General features: G+C 37.0%; 1 protein-coding gene across 3 annotated transcripts in view; it reads right to left on the bottom strand.

The window, feature by feature from the left end:
• Positions 1-23799, bottom strand: part of OTOG (otogelin) — a 93189-nt gene that overhangs the window by 21545 nt on the left and 47845 nt on the right. For 2 of the 3 annotated variants that reach the window (XM_052695212.1, XM_052695213.1), the window contains exons 32-40: positions 22176-22343; positions 20009-20287; positions 11636-11747; positions 10679-10758; positions 6110-9627; positions 5350-5518; positions 4303-4439; positions 2810-2899; positions 2237-2420 (exon numbers count right to left, since the gene is read on the bottom strand). In XM_052695212.1, the coding sequence (XP_052551172.1) occupies positions 2237-2420; positions 2810-2899; positions 4303-4439; positions 5350-5518; positions 6110-9627; positions 10679-10758; positions 11636-11747; positions 20009-20287; positions 22176-22343 (4737 nt within the window). The remainder of the gene's footprint in view (positions 1-2236; positions 2421-2809; positions 2900-4302; positions 4440-5349; positions 5519-6109; positions 9628-10678; positions 10759-11635; positions 11748-20008; positions 20288-22175; positions 22344-23799) is intronic. The other variant, XM_052695214.1, reaches the window with a different exon arrangement.

Raw genomic sequence — 23799 nt, 5'->3', positions numbered from 1 at the left:
CTAACCTAGAAATGTAACTTTTGTCACTTCCAGGCTAACATTTATAATAGCACACAGCAAGAAGAAAGCAATTTTTTCTGTATTTGATTCACACAAGGCAGCATCACATTTTGTTTTTTGTTTACATTAAGGTAGTTGGCAATTTCAAAAGACTATGGAATGAGGGAAGAATCCTAACAGAGAGAGCAATTTGGTCAGCACAGAACATCCAAGTATTACAAGAGTACCTTACTGATACTTTATCTTTGAGAGCCAATAGTTATACAAAAACTGAATAACAGATCAGTCTCCCATTCTTTATTCCTCATCTCAATTGCTGATAATTTTGTAATTGACTTCTAGAAAGCATTCTTCTGATGCTTCCATAGACTTTCATGGCAATTCTAAGGATATCTGTTCAATAATTATGGGTCTGTTTGAGCATTTTGCATTATGAGCAAGCCACTGACAATCAAGGAGAATAGTAATCATTCTGAGAGTAAAATAGCTTTTGAAGCTATAAATATTAATCAATCAAAAATGTTTCTGCTTGAATGTTTTGAAGTTGTGAGCCTATACAGCACAAAGAGGAATTATTTGGCTTAAAGGGACTGCTACCATATCTGATTTACCTTTTTCCACCTTTCTCATACACTGACAAGATTTAACACAGCAAAACTAAAGTTTCACATTTGGCTTGGCTGGATCTGGCTGCACCTACATCACTGACACACTTGCACTCTGTTCCACCAGTGTTACTACAGAGAAATCCCTTGCTCCCTTGTGACATCCCCCATCTCCCACATCAGCTCTTCACCAATTGCCATCTTTGCCTTATCCAGTCACTATAAAATACCCTGCTGTCAGAAAAAGACTCTTTCAAGTGATACTTGGTGCTACAAAACTGGAACAGTGCCTTCATTTCTACAAAGCTGAGAAATTGGGATACATCAATACTGCAGCCTAAAGACATTCTGAGAAAACTCAAATACAAGAAGCAGAGTAGCATAGCAAGCACAGGAGCTTCAGATAGATTAATTTACCGTGAAGAGGTGCAGAGCAACCACCTCATTTAAAGCAGGTTCTGGTGAGTCCCAGTGGACAGCACTGCACAGATTTATGCAGAGAACCCTAATTAGAGATGAATACTAGAAAAACACAGCATATTCTCCAAAGAAGCCAGAGAGGTATGCTGTCATCTTGTTAATAGGCCACATATACCAGGACTGTGGTGTCTCTAATTCTCCCCATTACAGTAATCAAGTACGTAAAGGCAAAACAGACTTTGAAGAATCGTTTGAATCAGACGTACTGAAAAACACTATCTTTACATTCTTGTTTCTTTGTGATCTAATTACAATAACAGCCACATAGAATAAGAACGATGTTAAAAAAGACGGAAGCAATTGCAGATAATAATCCAATTTCAAAATGGCAATAAATTTAAGCTCTCTTCCTTTACAAGGAGCACATTACTGTCTGCAGGACTTGGAACTCAACCAAGCTATCACTGGTATTTGATATTGAGCTACAGGCATTTGCCCTTTCTGAAACTGGCAAGATTTCCACCGTAATTATGAACTCTGTAACCTTGTTTTCCAGCTACAAATTACAGCAGATAAATTTACAGATTCAGGTGTCACAGTAAAGATTTAGAACAACAGAAAAACATGCTTACAAAAGCTACTGCTCTGTTAAATTATTCAAGTTCATGGGTTTTAAAGAGAAAGTAACTACACGAGGTGATTCAGCAGACTTGAGACAGTGCAGCATTAGGGTTATTTAACCCATTACAATTACAAAAATTCCCTTTAAAATATTTCTTCTAACAGATAAACTAAAATAGCTTATCTCAAGTTAACAGTTCCTGTGAATTCTGACCTTTAGATACTGAAAATAGCACATATCACTTCCTATCAGATGGATAGCAAACACTAAATCTTTAAATGACCTTATTTGACTTTATAGATTTATGCTTGACTTATTTGGGTTTGGTTACAGCAATCATGCTTGTGATTCAAACGGGCTACAGTTAAAAGCAGAACTGTCATTAAAAAGTGATTACACTGACAGGTATTGAACTTTATGTCAACAACTACCGAAATGATGAATCATTTCATGTTAATAGTACCTAAAAAATTTGCAATAATCTACAATAACTCTTTTAAGCAATATCCAGCAAAAGATACAGTTAGGAAAATGTGCCTTTCTGGAAAAGCATCTCAATGTATTTAATTTTGCAGTTCTCAATACTTACCACATAGTCCCAAAGCTTTTGGTTCTCTGGTAGTATTAAACTCTATAATCATCACACCTGTGTAATGAAACCACTGAATTTTGATTTTTGTTGGGGTCTCAACTGCATACATGAAGCCTGAATCCTCTACTTTGTATCCATATTTTCTAACAGTAGGCCAAGCAAATCTTGAATTTACTGTTATCTAAAACACACACGGAGAAGATTTTAAATGTCAGGCACTGAATGCTGCAGAAGAACAACTATGGCTGGATTTTCAACAGAGTAGGAATCTAACTCATAACTAATTTCAAAAGAACTCAGGCTCATCTCCACAAAGTTATCAAGGCATTAAAGGGACCAGTGGTCATTTTAAATGCCTTGCTTTGTGACTTACCTCATTAACTGTCCTTTCATCATAATTTGACTCTGAATTTATCAGCAGTTTACTAAACTCCAAAGTGGTAACAATGAAACACATTTCTTGTCATGCCCTACTCTGATCTTCAGTACGCACATGAGAAGGCAGCTGATGATTACAGAAGTAAGATGCTATCTAAATTGCAGAGGAAAAAAAAGCCTCAAAATACTCACTTTTCTACTTAAACGATTGATAATAATTTGGTTTGATACATAGGTTAAATTCAACATTGCCAGGCACAAGGAAGTGGAATTTGAATTATTCTGTGGAGAAAGCAAAAATTTATTAGTCATAGTTATAATGTATAAAAATGTATACATTAGCTGTCTAATATTTTTAGGTACTGGGACAATGAGGATTGTTTGCACGTATTTTGAAGAGATGAAAGTTGCTGATTATTGTACTTTCAAGTCCAGTCTACGAGGTTAATAGATAGCATTCTTGCAAAATATTACAAAAATAATATTATTGCATTCATGAACTGTTTTGTAAAACCTCTTATTTCTTTCATTCTGGAAAAGAAAAGATACAGGACAATACTGAAAAATAAGAACTACATAGCCAAGGTGAGCAGAAATGGGACAAGGACTGGTGAATTTATATGATAAACGAATCTTAAAGAAGAAATGAATCAGAAATACATGCACATGTTGAGATTCAAGGTTCCAAAGGATTAAATAGTATTTAATACAGTGGAGAACAAAAATTCTGAAAGTCAGAAGCAGATCTGCTTTCTCCTTTCAATCATACTGGGCTTCTGAAATTAACTTTCATAAGGTACTATTCACGACCAACTCTTGAGATGAACACCTATATGGACACCAGAATTGCCTAGCTTTCATAGAAGAAACTGGGGTTAAAAGAATTTTGTAAATGCCCATGAGCAATTAACTCTTCACAACATAAAGCCAACCTCTATACTATCCATTAGGATAGGATACTCTGTAACTGCATCCCGTAGGGTTTCTCTCTTTCCTCTCTGAAATAGCAAATACTTGCATTTGTCTGAAACTTGTAATGTGCAAGGTAGTATAATTTAGTCTAACAATACTACATACTTTTAGGGCTCTCAAGATTGGTCATTCCAGTAAATTTTCCATATGAAAATATGGAAAAGTGGTGCATTTAAATACTGTACTGGTCTTGAAACCAATTTAGAGCTGAATTAATATAGGGAATTCAGGTGTGTGAATCCTCACTCTGCAAGGTATAGCCTGATGAAATGTAAAGAGAGTGAATGCTGCTTTGGAAAGTTCTTTTTAGTTCTGTGTAGAGCCTCTTTAGCGCAGCAAAATTGAGTAAACCTAGATACACAAAAAAGTAGAACTCTACATCAATACTTTTTACATGACAGTACTCACAAAAGTGACTAATAAACATCATCCACTTACCCTCTCACAACACTGTCTATTCTACATATAAGATAATATGGATCTGCCTCCTACCTTTCTGCTGCTTCCAAAGGAACTCTACCCAACTCTCAAATGCTGAAAATTGCAAGTATCATTCACAGACATTGCAAAGGAGTGAATAATTTACTACAATTACATACTAGCAGTTTTATTGACAAGGATGCACTTTAGAGGAATATATGTGTAACTCATTCCCAAGATGCATCTTATTAGCAATACTCAACATCCTTCGTTAGTTGATAAATTATAATTACCATTCTACAGTCAAGGACATGGATGGTTATAGTTTCATCTTGAGTTTGACTAACAATGTATGATGCTTCTTTGAATAAAGCCAAACGATTTCCATCATATGTTACAACACTCAGATCAGAAAAAATTGTGCAACGACCTAAGGAAAAAAAAAAATTGTATTTGCTCACTTATTTTATAGTTTCTGTAAATGTAACCAAATACAAAGATATGAAGATATAGCAATGAACTAAGACCAACTTCTTTGCTGTACAGTTTCAGATATTTAGCACATTTTCAGATGTGTTTTATTACTATTGCATCCCTGTAAATGGACAGCATAGTCAAATTCTACATAGTCCAATGGCACAATCCACAGCACTCTGCTATTCATACAATTTTTAGCAGCATAAATTTATAATTTTCACAACCCTAAACCAGCAAAAACACAGATGACAGAGAACCATGCCAGATCTTTAGTTTCTCTCCAGTCTCATTCATAAGGAGGGAGATCTTGTTTCAAGTTCTCTTCTTTACAGTCATACTGCTCTGTTTCAGAGCCTGGAGTTCATAAATGGAAATTTACCTCGCTTATCTCTGCACAACAATTTTGCCATTATGGACTAAATTCAATTTTCTTTGAGGTTAGGATTCATTCTGCCTAGTTCTGCATCATTGGTAGGAGTGACTACAGCACAGCTATGCTGCTAGTGTACATAAATTGTTAACAATTAACTTCTCACCCTGAAGTAGTTACAAGATATCCCACAAAATCCACTGCCTATATCCACTGTATCTCATCTGACTAAAAACAAGACAGGTCTAAGTCACACCTAGACAAGTCTCCTCATGTTACCAGAAGCTAGTTAAGATATTTATCCTACAGTAAAGGAGCATTTTCATTTCACTTAACTAGATGCAGAACTAGAATTATAAATTTAATTAAGCAACAATCTCTACAATACAGATCCTTTTTTTCTTCACCATGGTTATGGGAGCTTTGCCTTCTTTGACATGTATTAAATTGTTACTCAAATTCACTTCAAAAGAACGAAGTAATTAAAACTTACATGCACATTCCCACTTTGGGCAGCATTTGTCCCCATTTACTTGAGTAGCATATCCTAAAATTCCACAGCTAGGTTGAGTTGCATTGTATGGGCAGTTCTGTGACTTATTAACTTGAATCAGTTGTCCATCCAAGCAAATGTATTTTATGCACTCATTCTCTGTAAGTGGCTAAGACATATTTAAAAGACACAAGTAATATCACAATAATGCATAGTATTTGCTCATAAAAGAGGCTCACATCCTTCAGGCACCAAATATTTATAAATCCTCATGACAACAATGATGGAAGATTTAAGCAAAGAGCATCATTGAAAATCTGACCCTTCTGAGAATAGTTTAAAATTCTGTCCTGCTGTAAAGTGCATAACATTTTTTTGTTTGTTTACTTTTAATTAAAAGAATTTGAGAAGAAAGTAACATGGATGTGTGGGCAGGAAGGCTATATGATATACAAAGTACATGAACCACACGAAGCATTGCATTTTACCAAAACAATCCCAAACATTCCTGTAACAGTCACACTCAGAAAACCAAGGTCCAAATCACAGTGAAATGTAACCCTCATGAAAAATCATCATGCGCAATTGAAGTTGTTCAGACTTACAGATATAACTGTTAAAATAACAAATAGCCCTACTTAATGCAGACATTTAAATCATGAGGATCAAAGTATGCCTCACACATGATGGTTTTATCAGCATATAAAAGTAACCTGGATTTATTCAAAACCAAACGCAATAACGTTATGATGTTACTCACTATACAGGTTTGGAGAGCTGCTGTTTCTGTAGGGAGAACTGAAGCTGGCTGTGTGACTCCTGGCATGGCTTCAGCTGTGGCCAATCCATCAGCAATTGTTGTAGGTAACCCATAAAGTGGTTTGGCAGATAAATAGGCAAAGGAGGAAACTGATGGAGCTGTTGTATCATTTAAGTAGTTGGGTACTGTTAAGAGCAAACTCTTTGAAGGTGTTTGTACTTCAGATGTTATTCCATGCTTGGAAGTTTGAGTGGCCAATGATGCAGCAGCTACAGAAGAAAAAGGTTTTGTTTCAGAGGATGAATGTATGGTGAATGGTATCAGTACGCTTCCATTAGAAGGAGCTGCAGTTGTGGTTGTGAAGTATGGAGAATAAAATTTCTGAGGTATTTCTGAGGTAATGGCAACACCTTGGGCGTGGACAGGTTGGACATCCAGCTCTTCTGATTTTTCTGTATCAGGGAACATAAGTTCTTTTGATTTTGAAGAAACAGAAAAATAGGTGGGTTTCACCAAGGTTGTGGTGGATTTTGTTAGAGTTTCTGTTTTGTCATATGTTGCTGATGGAACAGTAATGCTTTGCCCCGTACCTCTTATTGTTGAAGAGCCTGAAGATATGTGTGATGAATGGGTAGTAGCTGGAAGCACTGTAGTTGCTAGAAAAGTGGAACTGTGAGCAGTGGTTGAAAGTGTGTCTTGCTTTGGCAACACAACAATTTTCTCTGTAGTAGTTTTAACCACTGATGTGGATGCTGTTGAAACTACAGGTGTTAAAAAGGCACCTATGGATGGCTCACTTTCCATCACAATGGGAATTTCTGTTGTTTCAGGTAGTAAAACAGATGAAGTTGTAGTTGTTTTAGGAGTTTGACTTGAAACAAGTGATTTGGTAACTGGGGCCTGCCATGTGGATTTTAGACCAGTATCTGTGGAAATAAAAGGAAAGGCATCTTTTTTGATGGTTGCTGAAGAAGAGGAAATTGCAAGTAAATCTGGTGAGGAAGGGAGAATACTGGTTCCAAAAATAACTTCAGCTGTTTTTCTAGGTGGGAATGTAGACTGGAAAACAGTAGTTCTTGGTACATACGGCTGCGTAACTGAATCACTTAAAATTAACTCTTTCTCAGTTGGTAAAATAACTCGTGTAGGGTCCAATGAGATAGATAATACATTTGAATGAATATCTTTAGGTAGTGAAGTAGTTGAAGAGGATGAGAAAGTTGATTCTACTGTCGCTTCAGTTGTGCTTAATAGAATTTGTGGCTGATCAGTGGATTTTGTTAAAGTTTCTTCAGGATGCTGGTAAGTTGAGATACTGCTTTTGCTTGTCAAGGAAGGCTTAGATGTCTGATGAGCAAGTTCCATTACCATTGTAGGAGGAAGATGTGATACAGTCATAGCCTTTGTGGTCTGTACTGGAACTTTATCTCCTGTAGATGGAATAAGAGATGTCTGAGCTGTAGCAGTGGCAGGTTTTACCATAATTGTTATACTTTCAACTGTAGACTGTGATGCTGTAGGAACTACTTTAGTTTCTACTGCTGGATATTTTGGTGTGGTTGTTACTTTCAGTATCGATTGTGTTAAAGAAGTTGAAGAAACTGATTGGTCTTCCAGATGCTGAGAGGTAGAGAAAGTGTGAAAAGACTTTGTTACTGGAAGTACAGCATGGGATGTATGCACAGGACTGAGAGGTGTCACTGCTTCTTTTCCGTATATGGACAGTGAAGGAAGAGAAATATTCAAAGAGATTAGAGAGCTTGATGGTGAAGAAGGAAAAACAGATGTCTTTGTAGTGGAGATGCTAGTAATTCTTTCCTCTTCCGATTCATCAGGCTGTGCTGGTAACAATGTGGTTTCAGATGCACTAAGGAGAATATGTGGAGATCCAGTGAAGGACATCGTTTGAGCTGACTCTCTTTTAGTAGATATGGAAGGAAGTGTAGCAGTTTCTTTTGATGAGATAAAGGTTTTCATTGCTGATGTGGCAATGCTACCTGAATACACTGAAGTGCTTCTCTTCCCTGTACTTAAAACCAGAGGTGACTTGTAATCGGTAAATGCTTTTCCAGTTGATTTTGCTTCTAATTCAAAAGGTGATGTTATTTCAGAAGTTACCTTAACAAACAAAGGTGGCATTGTGGTAGTCTGAGGCAAAACAGGGTATCTAGTGTATAATGTAGTCAAGAACTCTGTTGAATTTAGAACTGTGTATGATGGATATGCTGTAGTTGACACAGTTTTAAATGTTTTTTTTAATTCAGTCAAAGCTGGAGTAGCAGGAGTAGGAACTGACTCTGAAGGCCTTCCTGTAGAAAGACTGATGGGTTTTCCAACTGTAGAACTCGGATGCAGTGAATATGGAAGGAAATGGGAGCTAGATGTATGCTGCACGTGAGGTGTTACTTCAGGAGTTTCTTTTTCTTCAGTTTTAAAAGGTAACAAAGTTGTTTGCAGAGTTGTCATCTTTGGACCTAGAGTTGTAGAGAAAGGTACCCCCACAGCATCTGTCAGATGGTGAACCTTTTCAAGAGGAAGTTCTGTAATTGCCTTACCTAGTGATGAAGGCAGTGTGGATGCTGGTGAAAGTACAGTCTTAGTGCTTTGCTCAGTTAAAACAACTGCTGTTTTTGTCATTTCTGAAGACACTGGTTTTAGCAAAAACAAAGTAGTGATCACAGGAGAAGATGATGTTACTGTAACATTAGGTACTGTGGTAGAAGACTGGCCTATGCTTGTTTTTGTCATTTCTGAAGTTGATGTTACATTTGCTGATGATGTATATGAACGTACACCCAGAGGTGATAAGGTGAAATCCTTGGGCTGATACACAGTAGTTTTTTCTGTTCTTGATTCAAATGAAGAGGGTGTAAATGTTGCAAGTCCTTCTGGTTTTACTTGTGCTTCCTTTGTAGGAAGTGCCATTGTGGCTATTTCTGATATTTCCATCATTTTAGTTTTGACTGGCAGTTCCGTTGTTTTAAATGTAACAGGTGTCCCAGTAAAAATAAAAGTAGAAACTGGTTGGCCTTCTAATTCTGGGCCTCTAGACGCTGTATGTGGAGCAGTTACTATCAGAGGTTCTGTAGCCCTCAGAAGCTTAGTGGAACCACTACTGATCATTTGTATTTTTGTGGAGGTTTCTGAAGTGACAGGAGATGGAAACAACAGAGAAACATCAGCAAGAGAAGACAAGCTTACATTAGATTTTGCTATCTCAGGCAGTGTTGTAGTTCTCTTCTCAGCTGATGTCATTTCTCTTGGCTGTGAAGAAAGATATGACAAAGTTATGGCTAGAAGAGTTGTATTAGATGTTATAGCTGAAAATTTAGTTTTCTCTGTAGTTGCAGGGAGTTTCAACTTTGAAGCAAGGGTTGTTTTCATGTCCGTTGTTGCACGTAAGGGAAATGAAGTTACTTCACTGATGGCTGCCAAAGTTGTACTAAATGTTAAGTGGGAAACTGCTGGTGTTTGAATGCTGGCAGGCAAAGGTGAAGTACCATCTGCAGGTTCAATGCCTGGAATCAGATAAATAAATGGTAGTCTGACATTAGCAGCTAAATTACAGACAAAGCTAGTGAAGCTAGAAAGATTACATAACAATTCATATAGCTCTGATCTTTTCAACTACCTTTAAGCTTGTAAAATTGGTTGATGCTCAGCTGAGCATGATCCAGCAGAGCACTCAGGTGGCCAAAAAGGCCAAAGGCATCCTAGCTGGTATCAGAAATAGTGTTGCTAGCAGGAGCAGGGAAGTAACTGTCCCTCTGTACTCAGATCTGGTGAGGCCACACCTTGAGTACTGTGTTCAGTTTTGAGTGCCCCTCACTACAAGAAAGACATGGAAGCCTTGGAGCATGTCCAGAGAACGGCAGTGAAGCTGGTGAAGGGTCTGGGGCACAGGTCTTACAAGGGAGGCAGCTGAGGAAGCTGGGATTGTTTAGTCTGGAAGAAGAGGAGGCTCAGGGGAGACCTTATTGCTACCTGAAGGGAGGTTGTAGTGAGCTGAGGGTCAGCCTCTTCTCTAGTGGTAACTAGAGAAGGACTAGAGGGAATGGCCTCAAGTTGTGCCAAGGGAGAATCAGACTGGATGTTAGTAAATACTGCTTTTCTGAAAGAGTGGTCAGGTGCTCAAATGGGATGCCCAGAGATGTGGTGGAGTCACTGACCCCAGAGGTGTCCATGTTTAGACACCATGTTGAGGGATGTGGTTTAGAGAGAACTGCTGGTGACGAGTGGACGGTTAGACTCAGTGATCTTGTTCTCAAACCGTGATGATTCTTTGAAAATTCAGAGCCAAACTCAAAAGTAAATTTCAATAAGTTGCTTCATTTTTCATGTTACTGAAATGTTTTATGAAGAATATCTTTCATATTGTAAAATGTTAGATTTGCAAAGAGCTAAACTATTTTAATTAAACTGCATGTTCAGTGAATCTTAAGATTTGCATAACTGAGGTCAGAGTCATACCAATTTAAGCACCCTTATTTAAAAGTTTGACTAAGATATCACCTCAGACATTAATAAGCTAAATACATCATGCATATATACACAATTTTTCACACATACAGTCTTCAAAATACACGCATCTTTGAGTGACTTCATCCAACAACATATTGAGAGGACATGCAGGGATGCAGCCTTCCACTCTAAAAGAAAAACAATATCATTTAGGTGAACAGTATCTTCTTGATCAAGTAATTAAATTTCAGGCAAACACTATTTATAGCATCCTTTTTAACAGACATCCTTGCTCTCATCACCTCAGTGTTCTCCTTCAAAATGTCACTGATATGGCATACATTCTCACAGACCAAAGCTAAAGCAGGAACATTGCAATTAGCTTGTGAAATGAAAGTTCACATTGTAAACACTCACTTAAAAAATGCCAAACCTTTTTTGCAAACCAAAGTCCAAATGTCACTTTTACAAGACTTAGTACAAGTTTCAATCCTGCTGAGAAGCACAGTGCACAGAGTACATAAAGGGAAAAGTCAAAGAGATGTGGCTGTTGCAACTCTACAGTTGAGCGTGGTGAGAAAATTGAACAGGTTGCCCAGAATAGCTGTGGATTTTCCATTCCTTGAAGTGCTCAAGGCCAGTGAACGGGGCGCTTTAGGCAGCCTGATTTAGTTGGAAGTATCCCTTTCTATGGTAGGGAAGTTGAAGGTAGATTATCTTCATAGTCCCTTCCAATGCAAACCATTCTGTAATTCTACCCCAACAAAAACATAGGGGCACAACTATCTGAAACAAACATAACTTGTTTTATCAGTGCACTTTCATTCTCTCCAGTTTCAAAGTTACAAACACTTGTTGTTACAGACTCTGACAATACTTATTACTGGTGGCATCTAGAAATTTCACTTATATGTAGCTGCTACATATAAGTATAAGCAGTTTCAATTCTTTCGTCCTTTACTCATCTTCCAAATTAACACTGTCCTTCTGTACTGATCCTATGCTTGGTTACTTGTATGCCTATTATTATGCAAATTATAAAGTTTTACATTTACAAAAACTTACTTTGGTACTGTCTGACAGTTTTTTCCCAAAGGATCCTTGCAGGTTTTGAAACATGGGCTTGCACAGGCATCATAATGCCATTCACATGCAGAACGTGATAGAAATTTTACATCTGAAAGACAACCAAAATCTGTTAATCTCATTTATTTCTAAAAACATACACACATCTCACTAGGAAAGATAGCTCAAGTTCACTGCAGCTCTAGAACACTCACTATTTCTACCAGCATTCTTTACAAACAAAATTAATAGCAGCATTTTTCAAACTGTGTAGCTCTTTTTAAAATGAAAGTTTACTTTTACACACAGTACAGAATACTCTGCAACCTGTTTTGCTCTTAGCAGAGATAAAACCTGCCACTGAATTTCTCACGCTTACCGTATATTACAGTCACTTGAAAATAAAGCCAGGTAAGTCAGCGCGCTGCTTTCTTGTTTTAAAAACCATGTCAACAATCAATCTGTATTTTGGGTTATTCAAACAAGATGAAAAATTAAGATACAGATTCTGAACAGTTACTGCTATTATAATCAAAATTAAAAGCACCAGCACCACACCAACGCACTAACACTGTGCATCACAAAAGTGGTTTGCCTGCTGTGTAAAATCAGGTGATAGAAGGTACATAACTTGCAATGCAACTGCCTTTTAAAAATCAAAACAAACAATCTGATCTGAGATCAATTTAGGCTCTTTACTACCACGTCTCTTAACAGTTCAGAAGCAGCATAAGATAGAATTTCAGACTCAAAATGACTTGAGGTTTAAATCGTTTTCTTGAAATGCCTAACTGCTCCTAACATGCCAGAGCAACTCAGACATGATCACATACATAGATTGGAAAAAATAAAAACATTCCTCCAAACTGAATACTTCAAAAAAAGTCAAACACTATGACAAATGAAAAAAAAACAACCACCCCCCCACCCAAAAATCACACATACCTACCCAACTTCCCTTCAGAATATCTAAAGCACATAGATAGTGTTTACTGAAATACTTCAAGCCCAGATAACTGAAACTCAAAGTGCAAATTCAGATAGAGGAAGAATTAAACTTCAAAGTGGAAATAAATGGAAGTAAAGATCAGCTACAGTTCTAATGCTTATTAGTTTCTTCAGAATGAACATAAAGAAGAAAAATAAACAGACTCAGCTTAGATTGAATATAAAGCTTCAGAGAAGCAAATTCTCAGTAATCATATGGATAACACACATGGTGTATACGCTCGCATGTTCAAATGCATTGTGTTTTCTTTTTCACTACAATCCTGTCCCATTTGTGTGCAGAATGGCTCCCATGTCAGTGCTATGTGCACAGCCAAGAGACTCTTTCAAGTCTATGTGGCTTAAGCTATCCATCTGGATATTGGTACCTGAACTACAACTCACTACAGCTCCCTCCTGTAGCAGCCAAGGCAAGGCAGTGACAGTTTCCTTATGTCTATACAGAGAAGACCACTACCATGATGTATATCAGAGTATTAAGACTGATTTTAGACCTATATGGTTAAGAGTCTGTGAAGTCTAACTGCAACTGAACAATATTTATGTTAATGATCACAAAGAAATGATTACTGCTTACAAAGAATTTCCACTTCTGTCTTAAGTCTTTTTTGCTCTCAAGTTTTGTGGCTAGCTCTTTTACATCTTCCTGAAGGCATTCATCCTTCCCTGAAGATCCTAAGAAATTGCTTTTCCCTGCAAATTTCAGACATCTGCACTCATGGATAGTTAGTTCTCTGCCATTATTAATCATAAACATCTTTCTTCTTAGTAAAAATAATTCTCTTCAAAACAAACTATAACTCAAACTCAGCTGCCTACATCCTTCTTATAGTCACAGAATGTGCATGTTGCCATCTAGTGTTATCCTTTCAGTGGTGTTCTGTCCAAGGACTTAAACTGTCACCATTTTCAAAAACATGACTTCAAAGACAGTAACAAATGCACTTATACATAATTACATCCCTATATAAAACTAAACATGCTTCACTGAACTAACCTAACCCCTTCTAGTGAAGCCAACTTAAATAACATTTAATGGAGGAAGGGAATTATTTCTGTACATTTTGCTGACAGATGCCTGGAGCTTTGCATAAAAAGGCAGGTCGAAGTGAAAAGGTTTAATGATACATGAAGAGGATGTGTGACAAAAAGACAACATACCCAAGATTTACTGGAGCAGGTTATCATCATCCTAATGTGGACCAGCAATCACAGAATATTCTAGTGCAACCTAGGAAATCTCATTCAGATTACCCAAAGGTAAGTACACAGGTCCATAACTTCTAACTCGCGCCATAAACCTCACCACTAACAGTAAAAAAAAAGTTCCACACAACAAACGCACAAGCTTTGTAGAGAACATACACAAACCTCACGAGGAATGTTAGTTTCTGAGTTTAGAAGAGTGATCTTGAATTAACACTGTTAAGTGTGGAACTGACATACTTTTTCCTATTTTTCACATGAGCTTAGACTCAAAGCGATAGCCACATTTGCCTCAAGTACTCCTGCAGATTAAGTTCATGGAGTTTGCAGGTGCTGCATGACTTGGGAGGAAATGGTGAGAACCTGCACATAATTTGTTGCTCATGAATACCACTTTCTGCAAAGAACTAACAAAATCATGCTTTTCTGCAAATTTTGCCTCTGCATCTGCAGAACATGAGAGACAACAGATGAAATCAGGACCCTTGTCATAGAAAATGTCTTCAAAGAAGAAAAAGAAAAATGACAAAAACATGCTCTAAAGCCATTTAAATCTTCCTCTCACTTCCTAAACTGAAGGAAATACACCTTTTCTCTCTCTTTTGATTTTAGACATCAACTTTCATGCCAGTGAGACCTAGAGTACTGCTAATCCAATTACAGAAAATTTCACCAGTAAAACTGTGGATTTCACCAGTAATAGCATGAAGGCCTTACGCTCCCGAGGAATTTAATCAGCCATCTCCAACACATGCTTCCCACTTTTATACTACTTAAATTCCCCCACCAGCAAACAGTAATAGGAGCTTCGTATTCTGCGTACAGTTCACTCCCAACAAAAGAATCATACAGAGTCATGGCTCTTATATCTGGTATATGCTCCTCAAAAGGATTTGTCATGTCATTCAGAAGTAACCACGTGCATCCCAGTGAAGTCTATCAGCACTGTCTTCTATTTGGTGACATAGCAAATCCTTAATAAAATGGTAAAGTGTATCTTGGATGGGAAATATTCCACTAAATATCCCCTCATTTATTTTGTCTAATAGGAGCTAAACATATAAAAGTGTGATGGTACTGTAGAAAGCTTTCGTAACAATATAGTTTACACTTTGCCAAAGACAATACATTAAAAAAATACTTCCCAAACCTATACATAATTTTCTCACTTCCTTGAGCATCAGAGAAGCATTCAGGATCTTCATTCCTACTGGCTTTCAAATTTAGGTCTGTGGTAATAAAAACAACAACTACTATATGGAGCTGTTGGAGAGGGTCCAGAGGAGGGCCACAAAGATGATCAGGGACTGGAGCACCTTCCCTATGAAGACAGGCTGAGGGAGCTGGGCTTGTTCAGCCTGGAGAAGAGAAGGCTGCTGGGTGACCTCATTGCAGCCTTTCAGTACCTAAAGGGAGCCTACAAACAGGAGGGGAATCAACTCTTTGAAAGGGTTGATAACAGCAGGACAAGGGGAAATGGTTTTAAGTTGAGGGAGGGAAGACAATCGGGGAAAATTCTTTACAGAGAGAGTGGTGAGGTACTGGAACAGGCTGCCCACAGAGGTTGTGGATGCCCCGTCCCTGGAGGTGTTCAAGGCCAGGTTGGATGGGGCCCTGGGCAGCCTGGTCTAGCATTGAATGTGGAGGTTGGCAGCCCTGCATGCAGCAGGATGTTGGAGCTTGATGATCCTTGAGGTGCCTTGCAACCCAAGCCATTCTCTGATTCCTGGATCTGATAAAGAATATTATTTTTCATAACATCAGAGTCTGCTAGTGATGTTGATTACAAAAACCCTGGCCACAATTTTGTGTTTTCACAATTCCTACTAGTTTACAAGTCCATCCTGCCTTTTTTTTTATATTGACATCTACCACAAGGACAACATTTGCTGCTGTCAGAGTTTTGATATATTTGCAACTTCTGCTACACTCAAAAAATTCCAATTTACTTTAAAAGGGGTGAGTGGGAGAGGAAAGGGGAAGAACCTAAAAATTCAACTATAAAAGACTGTATTCAGAATAAAATTTTTTTAAAACATAAAAAAAAATACTTAAACTTTCATTCTCATCTGACACTTTGTTTTTTTTTTTTTTCCCCTCAGACTTCAAATAATTTGGAAGGAAGAAAATCTGATTCAGAGTTACCTCTATTTATAACAGCAGCAAAACTCTGCTTAGTAACTCAGATTGCCAATCTCTTCTGCTACAAGTTTAGAAACATGAAATCCTATCTAGCCACTTAACACACACAAACTACCAACAAACTCTGCTCATGACTTTCAAGTTTCTGCAATGAGAAATGTAAGGAAATATCACAGAAAAAAAAAAAAAGAACTCTGTGCCCAGCGTAAACATAATTGAAAATGGAATATAATTGCCTACCCCTCAAATACTTAAGCTTTAGTTTATTATACTGTTAGATTGATATAATCCTGTTAACGTAATTATCTAATCTCCTCCTATTTACTCACTCAGAAGCCAGAAGGTCAAATGCTTGTATTTGCAGTATAAGTAAGAAAGATTTTATAATTCCAGGGAACATCAGTTCAGTTTCAAGAGCTACACAGAAGGTGTGTTAATGGTCATAGTGGAATTTGCAGGTACAACAAGAGTTGCTCAGAATTATCCAGTATCAAGTCCAGGCCATTATCTTTGGGACTGGCAAAGCATTAGAGCTTGAACTAAACTTCAAAGCAATGCATTGTAATTAAAACAGGATAGGTTAAAAAAAGAATTATATTGGTGGAAATGTTGAAACTAAGTTAACATTTAGCGAGTCAACTACATTATATATGAAACCTGACTTAAGATGGAAGAGGCTTTTGTTAAAGTATATATTTTCATTTCCAGTTTTGCACAATTTCTGAATATTTCAGTTAAGGTACAAATACTACAAAGATGCAAAATGTCCTGTGTGAAGCACAAATACTGATAGATACTTGTGTGCAGTGTGCATATGCCCACCTACTTCTTGAGATTTTAATTTTTGCTGAAAATTCTGACAGGTTTTCATTTACAGCCACTTAGTCTCTAAAGCACATAGCTAGCAATACTTTCCACAAAAGCTTTGCCACAGAATTTATATAAAACAAGTCACATTCTTATAATATTAACCCACAGCCATATTAAAATGTGAAGTATGTTATTATCACTCTGTGAATGATAAAAATCAACTAGCTTGAGCATATGATTAAAATAAAGATAAGGAAACTACAGGTATATGCATTAAAAAAAAAAAACAGTTTCCTTCTTCCTCCTGACTTTCCCTAACTAATGATTTCTAATGATGAACTAATGACAGCTCTTGCACAACATTTGTCTCTAGAAGACTAAGGTAAGACTAAGTGTATTCTTTCAGCTTAATGAGTAATAATCCATTGGTTGTAAAAAAAAAAAAAAAAAAAAACCTGCATAGAATATTCAGTCTATTTTCTTCTGAAGATAAATATTTTCTTGTCAATACACACTCTAGATAGACAAATTCCATTATCAACTCAGACTCTCAAATGTTTGTGGGAAGGAGGGCAAAGAAATCTGATCATAATTAAAACAACTGAATTTACAAACTGCAGTGACTATATCTGGAAAACACTTTCCAGTTTAGCCCATCCTATCTGCGTAATTCATAGTCAAGGTATCTGAATGTGACAATATTTACTGCCACGAAACTGAAAAAAGTGACTCATCAGCTGACTTTCAATGACCACGTATCTATTGCTGTGATGATAGGGTCATTTAAAATTCCTCCTTTTGAACGTGCGTCACAGAGCATGAAGAAGTCTCATGAGGAACTTTCTGGCCAAGGGGATTTACTGGGCCTATTATTCTGCTCCTGATACTTATCCTCTGATTCCAGAGGAATAGCTGTTCCTGGTTCAAGGGTTTCTGATCTAATATGCAAAGCATTTACAATAGTCAGCAGGAAACCCAATATGCTTTTGCCTTGCACTCTGGAGCCGGTGTAACTTTTCCATTAACTAAAACAAATGCTGCTGTATTTTTAGACCATGTAATTACCCTACATCAGCAGGCTGGGCCTTGTGAACGTACACTGGAGAAAGATTCGAGCCCTGTGTTTCTCTGCTTATAAAATTCTGAAACCCAAGCCCTCGGATGTGGTGATTAATGAAATGCCTCGATCATTTGATCTGATCCCACATGCTGAGGTGAATTGTTTTAGTTTTCCACTGGCATAGATAGGATTTTTTGCTATAATGACTGAATGGTAAAGACTTCACACTTGAAAAGATATACCACTCTGTGTTAATGGATGACCACTGAGAATTGGAACACGTTTTAACCTTCTTCATTCCTGTCTCAAAGATAAAAGACGAAAGGAGATATTTTTGTTACATCCAAAAAAAGTTCTTTGCTTTAAATGCTGCAAGAACATCCTGGTAACAGGCTCAGCTCATAACTCTGCTGTTCGAAAACCTCAACAGCTCTGCAATTACAAGCATTTGTCAAGAGACAACAGGCATTTGGCAATGACAAAATCTGTCATTTTTTCAGAAGTTGGAGTGTGCCAGTCAACAGCTGCATTAGGCTGTCATCATAATGCACCACAAAACAGCAGCAGATTCACAATACTACCATTAACACTTTAATTCAATGTTTTGATAACAAGAAGCTCCATGAGGCATACAGTTGGCCTCTTCTGTCACAGAAGTCAGTGCTTGCTTCAGATTTGCCTGTGCCAAGAGATTCAAACTGATCACTATAAAACAGCCAGGCAATGATTCATTTGTTAAAATATTTCACTTTCGTTCTTTGTTTTTTTTTGTTTTGTTTTTTTTTTTTTTTAAACAGTTTTTATTTCAGAGAATGAAGAACTGATTTAAGAAAATCGTATTACCAAGAACATCTTTAAAATTCTTCTATCCCAACAAATTAATTACCATTACATTCAAAATTGCAACAAAATAAAAAGCATTAGAACATAAAAGTAATAGTTATGGTGATTTGGGAACTTTACATACTACATAAACGCCATGGGAGCCAGCAAGTAGTAGTTGATATCGAGGTTTGTAAATAAAGTCGTATAGATTCACTAGAAATATCTGATGTATTAACCCAAGTTGACAATAATGCAAGTGATAGTTTCATGAATAATATGCTGTGTTTTTGCTTTACAGGACAATATAAATTATTGCGTCTCATTCTGATCTTTAACACCATCTTCACTTCAGGATATGGCTCTTTTCAAGTTTAAAAGTTAAAGAGTATGTTTTTCCTTACTAATCTAAAACTAGCTAAGTTTGATCAGTTATGGAATCCTAAATGTATGGTGTTGGTCACTGGTTCTTAGTGGAGCAACTTCTGCATCCAGCTCTGACAAAAAGTCCTAAGAACGTTGCCTACATTTCTGATCTTTACACTCAGTGGAATGTGATTACTGTTATAGGCATGGGAATCTCTCCAGAAGGCAGAAACCAAAACAGTCTCACAGCAATCTCCATTACAGCTCTTGAAGTTAATTAGACTGCTGCATATTCAGCAAAACAGACAACTACATCCCCAAGAAGAGGCCTCTATTTCCACTGCACTTGAAATGCTAGCAGTTAATAGCTGAAAAGGCAGAGCTTTTGAGAATGGGAACATAGATAAAGCTAAAGTTGCTTTTCAGGGGAAATGCAAGATTTAAGGAATACAGTCTTCAGGCTGTCTTTTGCATTGGATGCCATGACCTCTAGTAAGAAGGCTACAGAGTTTGCAAGGAGAACTCACTGTACTGAAAACTCTTTCAGTGACAATCAGCGGGAAAGAAGGAAAAAAACATCATGCACAGACCTTATCTTTGAGAGAAGTATTCTTTTTCTTTTCTTTTCTTTTTTTTTTATGAAATTATTTATCTGAATGAATTTCCTGTTCCTTAAGCATTTCATCACAAAGTAAGTATGGCCCAGAAACATTGTACTCTTCTAGTAATACCCAAAAGCACTGGCAAATACAGTGTAGTCATGAGGATATTTAATGGCTCATGACAAGAAAACAATCACGTCTTTCTACAGAGCTCAAAGATGATTTTCAGGAAGAGTGTCACAAAGAGATTAACAACAGCTCCCAGTTATGTCAGGGAAAAGTTCATCACCTCTTAAAAATGCCAATAATATTTGGCCTGTATTTCCATAGGAAGCAAATATAAATTTGATTACCTACCCACAAGTTTCAGAAGTACTGACAGTCTGAACTCCTCTGAATGATGGTACTTCAGAAGCTTAACTGAAGATACTGAAATGTGGATGAAGTATCCTGGTTTTGCAAATGACTCAAAGGAACTATATCCTGAAAGCCATGTATTCTTGTGGATAACAAATGTTGATTTGTTGTGAAATTCTTCACTTTTTTCCCATTTAGAAAGAACAAGGGTATTACTTGAGGACAACTGAAGAAAATAATTAGGTCTCTCAGCTGCTTCAAATGAAACCAAGTTGGAATCTGAAAAACAGAGGACTCATTAATGTTCTTTAATAAACTAAACTCATTCAAATGTAACATTATTGCTATCAGTAGCATAAGCAATGTAAACAGCATTGACCTTATCAGTAAAACAGAATTTAAGGAAACATTCTATATATATTTTACAGAATCCTAGATTAACGAGTGTTTATTTTTCTAAATTCACTGCAGATAACAAAATAATCTTTTTGTAACGTTTGCAATCAGAAGCATACAGCTCAAGAGCTCAGCCTTGCACTAAAAATAAATTCAAAAATGCTATTTCGCATTCAGCTTGCAGCTTTGTGTTGCATCTCTAAGCAGCCAGCTCTCCAGCCTTCCCCCTAACAACAGCAAAGTCTGTCTTCTGACAAACGTACCCACACCATACCTCACCCTTAAAGCAGTACTGTTGATTTCAAGCAAGCCCTTGTACAATCAATTGCAGAGTGGCAGATTTTGAGCCTGTTACAGGCATCTGTTACTCACAGAATTACTTCATTCTGTTTTGCTGTAAATTCTGCTCTTCTGTGGAAAGCAGCCATTAAACTAGTGTAAAATCAACTAACTCACCAGGCCTAGATAGCATTTCTTAGAAAATTTTTAAAAGAGCTCAGAAAATAAATGATCTCTATTAAACAGATACTTTATATTCTCCTATAACAATTCTGGAAGAGTTGATTGTTTTCTGAGTAAAAAAACTATGACTTACTTGAAAAAACAAGACTATCTTTTTTAATAGATGTCTGCTAGTGATTGGAAAGTAATGAGACAATCACCATAATTTATAGACCCAAAACGTTCTACTACTGATGATTTGTCTTAAACAGATGAAATACATCCAATTTGGGGGAGGTGAACAACCAAGAACACAGATAATATAAATGAGTATGAAAAACATGACAATTACTGCATTGATTTTACAAACTCCTCTATGTCCAAAAAATGAAATTCCATTCTCCTAATTTGTATTATAAGACACAAAATCCACTTGTTAAGTTCTATTTTGAGAGAGAGATTTTATACAAGTAGAACACTAGGAGTGACCTTCACTTTCCAAGCCTAAAACAAATAGAGTACAAGTGTCTCAAAACTATGACTAATAAAAGCAGTCTGGCCCTGGATACTCTATTACATGAGCTCCTGTGTGTTCTACAGACAACAGTTAATCAAATGCCTGCTTTTTCAACTGACCTACATCCATTTTTTCTGATTATACAAGTGACAACTACACTCAGACTGTCCAAATTCCTGATCTGTAGTAAAATTTCATTGAGGCTTGAGTGCTCTGGGGGCAGTGAAATTGGGTATGCAGGCTACTACAGCATTTAATCATTGTCACAAAGTGCTGAATACATTCTTGTAAGCCTTTTATATTTGTCTGAAGGTGTGCAAGATTTATTCCATCTTCTGAATAAACAAGATTCATTCACTGAGAAACTTAATTCAGGATGTGAAGTAGACAAATTCATAGCACAGTACCTTTAGCTCAGGATAGAGCCAATGGCCATCTCTGTACATGACAGTAGAAAATATGTGATGGTGACCAAGTGAATAAAAGTACTTTTCTTATATCACCCCTTCTTCTTCTCCCAGAGGAAGAGTGGAGGGGGCAATACACACCTGAGGCACTGGCTACAATACTGACTGTGAAGCTTGTTAAAGTTATAATTAGGGAGGGATGATTGTTTATCAAATAAAAGTATCTCTTAATAAAGCTGAAATCATGTAATTAAAATTAGTCAAGTGGAAATTTCAGCAGACATTTAGGTGCAGAGTTAGATAAAGAGAAAAGAATTTTTTTAACCCAGATCTACACTTAGATATAAGCAAGTATTAAAGGATAGAACATGCTTTGGCTTAAGCCTCTACATTACAATCACTTTACCATGTGCTTTGGGTTTATAAAGTCCTGAAGTAAGCATAAAGCTCACTATATGTCCAGGAACAATATCATCTTCTCTCACTGCGAAAACAAAACCATTCACCAGTTTTGCTGCCATTACAAATTCTCCATTGACGTAGCTGAGAAGTTTGTATGGGCCCTTTCCCAGAGCTGTTGAGAAAAAAGTAGGCAGAATTACCTTTCATGTCAAGTGTCACAAGTGCTTGAGTCCTAAATATTATGATATAGAGAGAAACTACAGCTGAAAACTCCAGGTGCCATTTGTTATTGGCAAACAAAACTACACATTTGGAAAGTATTCACACTCAAAACTACCTATCTTAAATTCTAGGGAATTGTCATCAGCTTCTCTCCCTTGTTCTTATCCACTTCAAAGTTAGATGAATCTTCAGTTACTCGGGTAGAAAAGAAAATACTTAGCACAGAAATAGCTTTTTGTCCCCTCATTGGCCACTCTGGAACATCTTATGAGGAGTACTGATGAGCTGGATAAGCAAACAGCAGGAAGTGGTATATAGTAACTATATTTATTGCAAGCTTATCACATGTACAGCACTTCAGTATATCAACAAGTTTTTGCCAATAAAAATTCAGTAAGAAAACTAATACCACACTTTATATCTGTTACCATCCAAGTTCTTTTCACCACTACCCCACACTACAGCACAGGTGTTAGGGGCGCTGCGCTTCCAATCTGTTATAACTGCAAGAAGATCACTTAAGTCTCAGATTGCACGTATAAAACAAAACAGTACAAAAATTCAGAACTGCAGTCAACTCACTTAACTACACTTTAAGGGCTTAAATGTGATTCAACTTAAATTCCACTACACTCTCTATACTATCTCTATACTATCAATTTCAAATCTTTTCAGCCATCTGTGTATCAGAAAAGGTTATTTATTTAGCCATATAATTTGAAGCTGACATGTTGCTTAAGTCACATTCATACTACATATTGGGCTACAGCTTGATACATCCTCACTAGATAAAGAGGAGAGGAAGTGGGGGCAGCTGCTGCTTAAGACAATTCCTCCCAGGATCTTTCTCAGGCTAAGTCTAGCAGAAGATCAGAACATTATGGACCATCTAAATATGCAGATTGCTCGATGAGCTTGACAAAAAGTAATTACAGAATAAACAGCAGGAATCCTGTTTGCTCCTCACATCAGGTTGGCTTGCAGTGCTTAGATTTTTTGCCATGTCTAACGATGCAGACGTTCTCCATATAACTTTGAAACAGTCTGCATAGAGATTCCAGCACTTCTGCAGTAGTGCAGCACCCAGCACAAATTAGCAACTGATGTTTTATTCAAGCAGCTTACACAAATTTTGCACCTCCCTCTGAGATCAATTCTAGTAAGCAATAAAACTTGCTCAAAAATGTAAAGCCAGGTCGGAGATACCTAAATAGATAGTTATTCCATATCACAGAAAGCTGAATTATCTTTGTAACTAGCTCCATCTGGAGGCTGCACAGGAGCTGAATGGTTTGACAGAACAAGCAGTTATCAACTCTGGACTGCAGTAAACCTTTAAGCATACTGCCACTTGAATGGAATATTATATAAATTACACAGTGATTTAATTATTTAACCATTACCTA

Source organism: Tympanuchus pallidicinctus, unplaced genomic scaffold (genome assembly GCF_026119805.1).
Source record: "Tympanuchus pallidicinctus isolate F22 unplaced genomic scaffold, pur_lepc_1.0 scaffold3, whole genome shotgun sequence".
NCBI classification, from domain to species: Eukaryota; Metazoa; Chordata; class Aves; order Galliformes; family Phasianidae; genus Tympanuchus; species Tympanuchus pallidicinctus.
Note: the sequence above shows the minus strand (reverse complement) of the source record. Positions and strands in the feature narration are given on the sequence as shown.